The sequence below is a fragment of the Somniosus microcephalus genome, chromosome 1 (assembly GCF_052327205.1).
Source record: "Somniosus microcephalus isolate GS21.2 chromosome 1, FLI_Smic_1.0, whole genome shotgun sequence".
Lineage (NCBI taxonomy): Eukaryota > Metazoa > Chordata > Chondrichthyes > Squaliformes > Somniosidae > Somniosus > Somniosus microcephalus.
In genome coordinates, this window is record NC_140987.1 from 357,309,526 (window position 1) to 357,322,958 (window position 13,433).

Here is a 13,433-nt window from a genome sequence, read left to right on the forward strand (position 1 = left end):
AATTCTCTGAGATGTGAAACACATTCTGGTGTGAGGAGGGCAACAGAGAGGGAGAAATGGCCACAAGCAGATCCTTCAGTGGCTGTGATGACCATCCCACTGCTGCCACAACCAGTACCGACACCTCTCTTCCGTTCTTACCTGGGGCCAGCTGTACTGTCGCGGGAAGACAGAGAAATGCACCAGTTTACATAGCCTCACCCCCGGCATCATTTAAATATGGTGGGTCAGTCAAGGGGAGGGTTTTGGCTGAGATTCTTGTTTTTTGGGGGGCGGGGCAGGAAGGAAAGTATCCGTTGCTGAATTTAGGAGTGGGGAATCCAGTTGTTGGCTTCCCCGTCCCATTTCCCCTACTCCACCACTGCTACACCGGCCCGGCTTTCGAGACATTCCAGCCTGTACCCACTTCACAATGACAGGTTGACTCAAGCTACCAAACTACCACTGCAAAAAGATAACAAACATCTCTCTGTATGCACAAGTAACTGTTTGTACCACCTTCGATATGAGAAGCAAAATGGGAGACAAGTGTTTTCACGATTTCTGAACAAGCAATGGAAAGATTTCAGGATTTGATTCCCGAATGAATGTGAAGATAAAAATCTGGCCATTCACGTTATGAGTTGAATAGGGTCCTTATGGAACTATAGCACTCCATGCAAAATAACAAAGGCCTTGTAAAATGGCACAGTCTTTTAGTAATCTGTGGTCTCAATGTTTTACATAAAATAGATGCTGAAGAGAGTTCATATTATCCTCTTTCCATCAGGTACCCGCATCTCACACCACGACAGTCAGAATCTTATGCCGCCGGCAGTGATATCTTTGCCAAATTTTCAGCGTATATCAAGAACACAAGTAAAGAAGCCAATGAAAGTAAGATCTGCTACCATCATTAATTAATTGTAAATGCTCTGAACTGTGTCACCAGCAATACTTACAGACTGGGCGAAAAGTGACTTAAATTGATCCTTGTGGGTTTGACTTAATACAATAAAATTAATTGTTGTGAGACTGTGTGCTTTGTTACCCCAGCAGCAACAGAGTGTTGTTAATTTGCATAGATATACTTACTCACCAATAATATGCTCACCGATGCCCAGTTTGGGTTCTGCCAAGACCACTCGGCTCCAGACCTCATTACAGCCTTGGTCCAAACATGGACAAAGGAGCTGAATTCCAGAGGTGAGGTGGGAGTGACTGCTCTTGACATCAAGGCAGCATTTGACCAAGTGAGGCATCAAGGAGCCCTAGTAAAACTGAAGTCAATGGGAATCAGGGGGAAAACTCTCCACTGGCTGGAGTCATACCTAGCACAAAGGAAGATGGTTGTGGTGGTTGGAGGTCAATCATCACAGCCCCAGGACATCGCTGCAGGAGTTCCTTAGGGCAGTCCTAGGCCCAACCATCTTCAGCTGCTTCATCAATGACCTTCCCTCCAGCATAAGTTCAGAAATGGGGATGTTCGCTGATGACTGCACAGTGTTCAGTGCCGTTCGCAACTCATCAGATAATGAAGCAGTCCATGCCTGCATGCAACAAGACCTGGACGACATTCAGGCTTGGGCTGATAAGTGGCAGGTAACATTCGTGCCACACAAGTGCCAGGCATTGACTATCTCCAACAAGCGAGAGTCTAACCACCACCCCTTGACATTCAACAGCATTACCATCACTGAATCCCCCACCATCAACATCCTGGGGGTCACCATTGACCAGAAACTTAACTGGACCAGCCACATAAATACTATGCCAACAAGAGCAGGCAGGGGCTAGGTATTCTGTGGCAAGTCTCTCACCTCCTGACTCCCCAAAGTCTTTCCACCATCTACAAGGTACAAGTCAGGAGTGTGATGGAATACTCTCCACTTGCCTGGATGGGTGCAGCTCCAACAACACTCAAGAAGCTCGACATCATCCAGGCCAAAGCAGCCCACTTGATTGGCACTCCATCCACCACCTTAAACATTCACTCCTGCTACCATCGGCGTACCGGGGCTACCGTGTGTACCATCTACAAGATGCACTGCAGCAACTCGCCAAGGCTTCGTCGGCAGCACCTCCCAAACCCGCGACCACCATCACCTAGAAGGACAAGGGCAGCAGGCACATGAGAACACCACCATCTCCAAGTTCCCCTCCAAGTCACACACCATCCTGACTTGGACATATATCACCGTTCCTTCATCGTCGCTGGGTCAAAATCCTGGAACTCCCCACCTAACAGCACCATGGGAGTACCTTCACCACACGGACTGCAGCGGTTCAAGAAGGCGGCTCACCACCACCTTCTCAAGGGCAATTAGGGTTGGGTAATAAATGCTGGCCTTGCCAGTGACGCCGACATCCCATGAACGAATAAAAAAAATCTTCTGCTTTTTTTGCGAGTTATATAGTTTTGGGTTTGATGTTGCCCATTTATCAAAGATAACTCGGATTAAAACTTCCTTTGCTGTAGTTTCTTTGGTCCTTGGTTTCCATTCATTAGCAGTCTTTGGGATTGTACCATTTCATCTTTCATCTTTCCAGATGCTTATAATGAAGCCAAGTGATATAATTCCAAATCATAAATGTTGTCTGAGTGAAGATTTTTCAGAAATTTTAATTTTTCCATTATTGAAATAAAGCAAAATATATGCTGAGATTCCGGTGAAATTGCACCATTTAGCAAAAATATTCCTTCCTGTTTAATATATAAGACATAATAATGAGCGCAAAAAGACATATAAAATGCTTGTTAAAAGAATGTCAATTCATACTCCTCCTCGCAGTGGACTTGTTCTTATGGAGAACTTTGAGGACAGACTGAATTCCTGAGATAGCCTGCACTGAAGAGACCAACATAATGGTGATTCAAGAGCAGTTCGAACTACACTACATGCTGCATCTGCTGCTGCTTGAGTTTCTTCACGTACCTTTCTCATAAATGTAACATTTATTTAACAAATGTGTCTTTGCAAACCATGAATGTAATCATAGGTATTTGTGTTTACACACAGGGCAAAATATCTTACAAGGTACGATCCCAGATAGCAATTGTCTTAGAAATATTACAGCAGGTGTCAGTAGCTTTCAAAGGTCAGAAGACTTCCATTGCACATTATCCTGAGAGTTAAACTCAGATCTTCAGTTGTCAAATATATCTTATACGAATGAGTCACGAGATATTCCAGTTGCTATTTTCTGGCAGGGTTGAAAAGTTAGTTGACTTCCAGAAGTTCAGTACCTGGAGAACTAATATTTGGTTAATATAAATTATGCAATGTGATTATCACCTTGTAAATGTGTCAACCTGTGTTTATTACTAACATGTCTTGACTGTTGTGTATGTCCCTTTAAGGGAATAACTGGTCTCAGACTGCAGTACCGGTAGTGACCATCCCTGTATAAAAGGCCCTGGCAGGCTTCTGTAGTTTCAGTTTCCAGATTGTCTCCATTCAGTAAAGACTTGTTAAACCAACTCCTGCATTCCGTGTCTCCATTAACACACGGATTTAATATTGACCTCGATGACAACAGCAAATTGTATAACACAGATATCTGCCTGGCTAACTGTGCTCTCTTTGGCTCACTGTAGAATTTGAGAAGGCCCTGCTGAAGGAGCTGACTAGATTGGACAACTACCTGAAAGAACCCCTCTCTGATGAGATTGATGCCAATAGTTCAGAGATGATTCTTGTCTCCAAGAGGAAATACCTAGACGGAAATGAGCTGACTCTGGCAGACTGCAATCTGCTACCTAAGCTTCACATCATCAAGGTATCATTTATAAGAAATTATAAGAAACTAAAGTATGCAGTTAGTAGGAGAGGTGGAGGAGGCTCCCGTATTCTAAGGAGTCACAGGAACAGCTCGGCCCAATCCCTTACAATGAGAGTTGGCCTGGTGTCCTGGGAACTCCCGGCATTGTGCTATTTTAATTTTCCATCTCACAACAACTCCATCTGGATAGCAAACACAATCAGGATATGATGGCTTTATCATGGGTGGTTTATTGTCGTCTAATGCTGTTTCACCATCCGGAGTGTTGTCTAGTTACAAGTACAACCCAACCGAAATTAAAATAAATATATAGAATATATACACCGGCTGTAGGATATCTTGATAATCAAGTATAAATGGTTTCTTTATAAAGTTGCAGAAAAGGATTTCATAACCTTTTGGCTGTCCCACGTTTGAACCCTTGTCTATTATGAATTAGTTGCTCTGAGCTGAGGAATTAAATCGGCTTATGTTTCCTGGACTGGGAGCAGGGCCAATCAAACAAGGTCCCCACTCCTGGTCACAATCTAGTGACCCCTGCAGGGAAAGTGTGTGGGTGTGGACATCCGATGAGGCCAAAGCAAGTCCAAGCTAGGATGCCTCCCACAGTTGAATAAGTCAAACACTCACTGTCTAAATGAACATATGAAGAATTGCTACTTGAGCAAGGTAGCAGTGAGCTGTCAGTACCCGTGGGACTGTACCCCAGATGAGTGTTGCCCTCAGGAGAAAAGGGAAAAAAGACTTCAGCTACCGTAGCTGAATTAATCAATGTATACAATTTTGTCTGTTGCATATCCTGCCAGTATTGGCTATTGATAGAATAATGTCAAACTGGAATCATAGAATAGGGTTGTTTTAATTTAATGTGTAACAAATATCCTGTTATGTGGAAATTTAGGAATTATTTTTTCCATTTTCATTGTCTAAATAAATGACAATTATTTTCAAGGAGCATTTGATGGAATTTTATCAGTTAAATAATTTTAAAACCTAAAAGTGTATCCCCAATCATTCTATTTATCTATATACAAAGGTCTTGGCCCCAAAAATGCATAGGACCTATTCCCATAAAACATCCATGTGCGGTATTGTTCATGGACCCATTATAGAGGAAGCAGCTGTGCTGCAGGAAGAAACATTTGTAAGCCAGTGATGCTGACTTCTGAGTGAGTGGATAGCCAGCTCTATCTTTCCCACCCTCCACCCCCCATCCCGGCCTCCCTCCCTCCCACCCCCTCCACCCCACTACCCTTCCAGCAGGTGCCTAACATGGGCCTGTTGGGTTGGGTGCCTGCCTGGATTATCAAAGTGAGGTGACCTCCCCTTGACCATGGTTACTTTGGCAGGGTCATCAGGAGCAGGGGCCACGGGTGGCCACCAATTGCACATTTTCTGGGCATTTGTGTCTAGCAGATCTGTACCACACTTGAAAGTGTTACACAATCTGTACCACACTTGTGTCTTGTTAAGCCTAATCACATCACATCTGACTATATCGAGAACCTATCAATGAAGACACAGCAATTTTAAAAACAGTATAAAACAAAAGCCAGTCATTTTCTCCTGATTTCTTCTGACCTGCAGTTGGAGATACATAGACAGCTGCCAAACTACAAACTTCCCTCAACAACAGCAAATAGTCTCTAATTGACCTCAGGATGTTCAGTTAGATTTTGTGGACCATGACAATTAAATATAACTCTACCGTAGCAACAGAAAGGTGCATTATATTGTTACATGGTGCAATAATTCTGTCATTTTAAAACAGGACATCATCTGACTTACCATGAGCAATGCTGCGAGGGTACTTAATGAAATCTGAGGTCCCATTCAAACCGATTGATAAACCATGGAGTTTTAATTAGTATCTCTTCTGTTTGTTGATGCCTGATGACTCTATAAACCTGACCTTAACCCAACCTGCCCGGTGACACTGGTCAATGGAGTGTAAAATTGGGCGGGGCCTAAATTGGTTGCCGGACCTGAACTCGCCAGGTTAAAATCGGGCCTGTTGTTTCTTTGTATACATATGTTAAAGACATTTTTGTAGATTAGTACTGCTGATCGATTAACGTTACTTAGAAACTGCAAGCTTCCAAACTACACCAAAGTTGACAACGTAGTCCACATGTACCTCACTGTGTCCATTTATTTTCCTCAATGCTAAAGTAACATTGGCGCTGTCTGTCTGGCCTCTCTGCAGGTGGCTGCAAAGAAATACCGGGATTTTGAGATACCTGTACAAATGTTTGCTCTCTGGCGTTATCTGAACAATGCATATAAACGAAATGAGTTCAGCCACACCTGCCCATCCAATGAAGAGATTGAACGAGCCTACGCTGACATCGCCAAAAATCTGCAATGAAGATAAACCAACTCATATTGCGCGGCAAAGTTCCAATGTATGTAATTGTCCACACACCCATATATGATTTCTCCAACAGAGAAGTGACAGGGAAATGTTTCATTTCCATTTGTTCACACTGTAGTTCTAGCGAGAATCCTGTTGAGTGCAGTTTGGTTATTACTGGTCATTCTTCGCGGGTGCTCAATAGTAATGGGCCATCTAACTATAAAAGTCATACATCTAGCATCACACTTCCCAGTCACAAAATGGACACACTTTGTTACAGATGCAAAACAATCTTAAAAATAAGACATAGAAAGAATGATGGTCACCAACCTGGAGCCTGAAAATCATTAACACTTTCCAGCCTGCAAAAGTTCCCTCACCAATCAACACTTAGAAATGAGTTTTCCAGGGTGGTAGCAGGCACGATTGGTGGCGGGTCAGGTGGGAAAGTTGTTATTTTTGACAGCGGGTCAGGAACCCACTGTCATCCCACCCCCACACGCCTTTCCCCCCGGCGCATCTGTCATCGCGGAGCCGACCCGACCAGCAGCAGCGAGCAACCCAATTGAAATCATTATCAGGTAGTTTACAGGCATTTAAGAGCCTTTTTCCACTTACTTTTTAAATTTCCCTGCATTGCCACGGAATTCATGCAGCTCGGGAACCACGTCAACCTGAGGCAGGAGTTCGGTGGCCATTGCTCCAGCTGATTACTTGACAGCATCAAATGTACAGTAAAAGCTCCCACCTGACAGATGATCACTTTCCTCAGGCAGAATCTGTCACTCAGTCCATTTCCAGCACAGATTCTGAAGGCTGCAAGTCTTTCCAGCAAAGTCTCCATCCAGTGTCACCTCATTGGAAGAACTGTCTCACCATTGACAGATTGCTTCTGTCATCTGTACTTCACCTGCCATCTGTTCCATTAAGATGGGTGCCATTTATACTGTCTCACCTTGGTCCTCAGATGAGGCCCAACACCAACAGCACCAGGCACACCAGCAGCATCAACAACAACAACACCAACCTTCTCCGCAATCACCTGATACTGCACAGGACAGAGGACATCGCACCCGAGCACATTGCTGCACGGGAGGCCAGGGATGTCCTTACAATGGCCAGATTTAGTTTACTTTACACTCTATACCCATATGGCTGCCACATGCTGCACCAGGTTCCCACTACCCCACAGCAACAACATAAAGCATCCCTACAATGACCAAGCTATTCCTTACACACTCATCACCATTGCAGGGGGTACCGTTATGTCTCACCATTCACTGCAACTCACTAAGCCACTTCCAAAGGTGCACACAAATCTGTCCTAGACCGGAATGTGTTGAAAATAAAGATTTTAATGTTTGACAATACATTAACGGAATCTTGCCATTAACATTGACTAAAACACCAAAGTGGCTACCCTTGTGTGTTAGTTGGCATGATTGCACTAGGATGAGGGTGAGTGTGAGGGGTGGCTAGTGAGGTGGTGATGTGATAATGTAGATAGAGAGAGAGGGATGGGTGGAGGTGCAAGGTATGTTGGTATGAGTAAGGATGAGCAGGAGTAGGGTAGGGAAGGCAGAGTGATGGGGATGTGATGAGAGACACAGCAGGATGCAGTTGAGTGTGGCTTTGTACTAGTGTTTCCTGATCTAATGAGATCATTGAAGCATTTGTGGCACTGCAGCCTGGTCCTCCTGACCACATCCCTGCTTGTGCCCTCCTCTGCAATGTGCAACCAGGCTGTCTTGGTGTCTTGGGAAGGTCTCTTCCGCTCATCGGAAGGGAAGAGGTCCTCCCTGTGTGCTCTGACTCGCTCCATAAGCATATGGAGGGAGTCATCGGAGAACCTAGGTGCAGCCCTCTGCCTGTGCAGTCATTGTCAGTGTTTGCAGCACTCCAATGCTGAAGTGCACTGACAGAACTATGTTAGATTAAACTTCAAATCTAATGTGGCCCTGGTCCCTTTAAATATCCCTGCTGAAAACGCGTCATGAATGACGTCACCAGACCCACTCCATACAATTGGGCCATGCTGGGTGGGCTTATAAGGCCCCATTAAGGTAAGTTCATATTCAACAGTGGGATGGAGCCAGCAGAGGGGTTGCGACCCGCCACGGACACCGCCCGCACCAGACCTGCCCAGGTAGGCAAAATTCCGGTCTTAAACTCTACTTGCCCTCAAGCTTTGTTTACTTAACAGCAATGAGGCTTTGTGGCATTAAAGACACAGAGCTCCGCTTTAGCAGCAGTATAATACATTTGCACTGCACAATATAGCCCTCCTGTATTTATAAACCAACATATCATCTGATTTACCATGAACAATCCATAGACACTTACTAGTTTTGACAACATACTTCAAAGAGGGTCCTGTTCTCAACTAATTTTGGGAGGGAGCTGAACCCCATTAACGCACTGAAATCCCTTACTGTATTTTTTGCTTTTTGCTGACAGCTTATGAATAAAATTTGAGCAGCAGCCATGAATTGAATATAGATAAATCCACACACAATGAGACCCTGCTATAATGAACCTGGTTATAATAAACTCTGCTCACAGTAAAAAGCCCCAAAAAGTTACAATCACAGTGACAGTTTCTTAAACATTGAAATTGCTCCTATAATGGTCATGGTAGTTCTTTGTACTCAAAGATAATGACCCTCATTGGAATGAGAGTCAGTCATGATAAACTGGGCTGGTGACTATTTAAATAAAAATCTCCTCTAAAATGGAAAACAACCTCCGGCAATAGATTTAAGTGGAAGTGGTTTGCACTGAACCTTCTTCACCCTCTCATTTTTTTCCGCTCCAAAGGCTGGCCAAGGCACGACTGTCAATTAACTTCGAACTTCAGAAAGCAGCCCAAGGGCATCAATGGAGAATCCCGGATCACTCGCCCCCTTGTGGTACAGCACCTGACTGTGCTGGAGCTCAGCTTCACAGTTTTGCTATCCTTGTATTTCTAAATCAGGACTCCGCATGTGGGACGGTCAGATTGTACTTGGCCAGTAACCGGACAGCCTCTGCCTCCCCCACTTCCCCCTCTGCCACCCCCCCCAACCCCACCGCCCACCTCACCCAAATCTTACGATCTCAAATTGATCCCTTACTCTCGGCTCATAATACACAAATAGCCAAAACCAACAGAGCAAAAAATATAAAGGCTTGACCAATTTGTAATATTGAAAATTTGTATTTTCAGTTTGCGCGATTGACATTCTCTGTAATCTCACACGGCATTTTGTTTTACCTTGAATGTATGTTTGAGTTGACAGAGGAATAAAACTCTGAATTCCTATGAAAATAAATCTGCTTTAGATTGACATGTTGTCCGATAATCCTGACATTCCACCCAGGAATGAGATAAATGTATGCAGCACAAAGATTGTTCCTTTATTAGTAGTATTATCTGAATAAATGTTAAATCATAAACGTATATAATATTTTGATAATATTGTGCAAATATGGAAAGGCCACATTGTCCTGTAACATGTCCTTTAATATATGCCTGGAACTATTTTGTTTAACTACAGTAAAGAATTGTACTATTGTTTTTTTTCGAAGTCGGCTGATATATTTATATGCTTTAGATGTACCTCGTTGATGCGTTAATTCATCTCATGTTCACCTACAGCCTCATTTTCTTTTTATTTATTTGTGGGTGTCGCTGGCAAGGCCAGCATTTGTTGCCCATCCCTAATTGCCCTTGAGGAGATGGTGGTGAGCCACCTTCTTGAACCGCTGCAGTTTGTGTGTTGAAGATACTCCCACAGTACTGTTAGGGAGGGAGTGCCAGGATTTTTACCCAGCAACGAAGGAACAGCAGTATATTTCCATGTGAGGATGGTGTGTGACTTAGAGGGGAACTTGGAGGTGGTGCTGTTCCCGTGCACCTGCTGCCCATGTCCTTCTAGGTGGTACTGGTCGTGGGTTTGGGAGGTACTGCCGAAGAAGCCTTGGCGAGTTGCTGCAATGCATCTTGTAGATGGTATACGCTGCAGCCATGGTACGCTGGTGGTGGAGGGAGTGAATGTTTAAGGTGGTGGATGGGGTGCCAATCAAGCAGGCTGCTTTGTCTTGGATGGTGTCAAGCCTCTTGAGTGTTGTTGGAGCTGCACTCATCCAAGCAAGTGGAGAGTTTTCCATCACACTCCTGATTTGTGCCTTGTAGATGGTGGAAAGGCTTTGGGGAGTCAGGAGGTGAGACACTAGCGTCAGAATACCCAGCCTCTGACCCACTTTTGTTGCCATAGTATTGATGTTGTAAAGTCTGTGGGTTGTGCAGTTAATTACGACACAGACTTCAGGAGTAACATACAACAGGACTTTACTATTCGAAGGTCAGGGCGAATCTGCCCTATAAATCATGCCACAGCACTTATATACCGGTGTGGTCACCGTCGGTATTACCGTATACAGAAGCCAAACAAGTAGTGCCACACCTAAAATAGTTCCCTTAAAGGTGAACGGTTACATACAATAGTCTCTTAAAGGTAGACGGTTACATACACTACAATCCTCCCTTTTTAGCTTACAACATACTATTTCTCATTAACATACATATATTCAACTTCAGGTAAACAATTTACAGATATAGTCTCTGTGGGAAACAGTTCACAGGTTCAGTCTCTGTGAGAACAGTGTATAGATTCAGTCTCTAGTCTTGACTCGGTCCGAACAACATCGCTGTGGTGTAGCCGGTTCACATTGCTAGCGTGACTCCTCCACTAGTCTTCCCCTTGACGTAACAGCTTGAACTCCCGTCCTGCTGAACCAGCAATGCTGACTTTTACAAACAGCTGTATTGCCTTGGTAATTTTCCTTACTTTCCAACTGATTTATCTCCCTTTGTAGGGCCCACGTGCATGATCTGGTAGGAGTGATAATGATTTTGATGGTTATCATCTTCTGCTTCTTCTTTTTCTTTTCTGCTTCTTGGAGACTCTCGGGGCTCCCTTATCAGCTGCCAGCTGTAGCGCCACCATCTCTTTATGTTCCTTAGACTTTAAGTGCTTCATCCTGATTTCTGCACTTTGGGAGTTTTCATCACAAGCTGGGCAGACCAGATCCTCGTAATATTCAGTGTCACTCAACAGGTCATGGTAATATTCGGTGTCGTCCTGAGCTAGTCTAGCGAGAGGGCCTGCTACTTCTTCCGTACCCAACTGGACGTTAGCCGACTGTTGTTCCCTCCCTAGACATCTTTCCTGAAGAGACATCTTCATGCGTTCATATTCATCCCGCTCTTCCTGGGTTTCCTGCAAATCCTTCACTAATGACCTCGTTTGTGATTTCAACACTTCCCCTTCCCTCGGGGATTGATTGATCAGGCTATTCAATCCTTCTACTGGAGCAGCTGTTTCAACATTCTGCTGTTCACATTGACGTGATTCAGCGTACTTTTGGCATCCCTGTAAAATCTCTGTTGCCACCTCAGCTATTTCCATAACTTTTGAGAGCTCCGAACTCCTTCCCTTTGAAGATTGAAGCTCGTGTTCAGATTGTTCCCATTGTAGAGTCTTGTCCTTCAGCATATGAAGGAGTTGGCTGACCGTTAACTCTTCCACGGGAACACTGTGGGTCAGAGTCTTCTCCATTTCATCCACCTTTTCCTCCAATGCTTTCACCTTCTTTTCCTCTTGTACTTTGGCTTCCAGCGCTCGGAGAAGTTGCGCCTTGATGCTCTCTATCTCATGTTCAGAGGCCATTCTTACAGTCTCTGTGTTTCTTACAGTTCCCTTTTCTTCCACTGAATGGATTCCCAGTTGAATCTGTTCTTCAAGTTGTTGAATCTCGGTCATTGCCGCCTCATATTTGTCTTGGGTTTCCTTTAATATTTTTGAGTTCTTGTACATCTTGTCTTTCAGGTTCTGCCATGTCTTTCACCTCTAATTTCTCATCTATGGATGGAACTTCTACCGATGAGTCTGTCTTGGCCTTGAGCTCATCAAGAATTTCCTGCAGCCTTTGGACTTCTTGCTCATGTTCAACCTTCAGTTGCTCATATGCTTCCACTGAAACTAGCTTTTCGGAGGTTGCCGAGTTAACCCCTTCCAGAATTGTAGCCTGGGCCTGTTCATACTGTTCTTTCAACTTCTCACACTCTGCTTGTAAGGAGTCGTAGAGAAGAACTGGAATAAAATCCTGGCTTCCTGAAGATTCCTCTTCATTTGCTTCTTCCTGCAAATATTCTAACTCCTGAACAGCATAAGGGAGATGTGATCGGTAATTGGTCACGATGGCTCTATGGTCGCTCTCTGCTTGAGCTAGCTGCTTCTGTTGTCTTTCCAGATTCTCCCATTCAGTGTCATAGAACTTTTTCATTGTTTTCATCTCTTGTACGAGACGGTAACTCAATTGTTCTAATTGTTGTCGTAATTTGAAATAAGTTTGAGTCCGAGCTCGGTGTTCTTCCGTCATGGATATGTCCGTAACTTGAACAGGCTCAGAATTTTCTGTCGAACTAGGTTGTCGTTGTTCGGTGGAGTTCTGTTCTGAAACTTTGTTCTTCTCTGGAGCATAAGCCTTTATGCATGCCTTCGTTTTTCCAACCTTCGTCGGCAAGTCCATTTCAGCCTTGTCTTTCATATTTGGGTTGGTCTTATCGTCATCCGTTTCAGAATCTGAGCTGATTGTCTGCACCGAGTCCTCACTCGTTATGGCTTTTAGATAGTGCCATTCCATGTCTATTTTCTTGATCCACTCCCGTCCTAGAAGTGGTGGTCCTCCCTCATGTAGTACGTATAAGTTCATTCTTGGGTGTTCTTTACCCCTATCTCTCACTTTGACTCTTATCTTTCCCATGGGGTATACTTTATGCCCAGTGTATGTCTGCAATACGAACTTGGTATCTCTTAAGGGTATATGTGAGAATAGCCGGTGGTAATCCCTTCGATTTATGACTGATAGAGCTGATCCAGTGTCCAACTCCATTTTCACTTGGATTCCAGCTATTTTTAGCATGACCCAGATAGTTTGTAGGTCAGCTTCCTTACTCACATTGTGAATTCTCAGACTACCCAGCTCCTGGCCGTTTGGGTCTGAGTCTGAATTCTGTTCGTCTGAACTCTTCTCAGCCACCTTGTGTACCTTGTTGTACTTTTCCTGTGATGGCTTCCTTTGGTTGTTGGTCCTTTGGTTGTTGGTCTTCTTCCCTGACCGGCATACCTTAGCTATGTGACCCAGTTTGCCACATTTCCTACATTCCTGGTTCTTAAACCAGCATTGGTTCTGGTCGTGTGTTGTCTTCCCACAACGATAGGATTTTGTTGTTGTCGAGGTAATTTGATCCACACTTAGTGCTGCTGTCTTT

General features: G+C 44.2%; 1 protein-coding gene across 1 annotated transcript in view; it reads left to right on the forward strand.

Moving 5' to 3' along the window:
• Positions 1 to 9,674, forward strand: part of LOC147124991 (chloride intracellular channel protein 2-like) — a 30,178-nt gene extending 20,504 nt beyond the window's left edge. Inside the window, exons 4-6 of the mRNA XM_085995781.1 lie at positions 770 to 876; positions 3,578 to 3,759; positions 5,969 to 9,674. Coding sequence (XP_085851907.1) covers positions 770 to 876; positions 3,578 to 3,759; positions 5,969 to 6,130 — 451 coding nt within the window. The 3' untranslated portion in view covers positions 6,131 to 9,674. The remainder of the gene's footprint in view (positions 1 to 769; positions 877 to 3,577; positions 3,760 to 5,968) is intronic.
• The last annotated feature ends 3,759 nt before the right edge of the window (positions 9,675 to 13,433 follow it).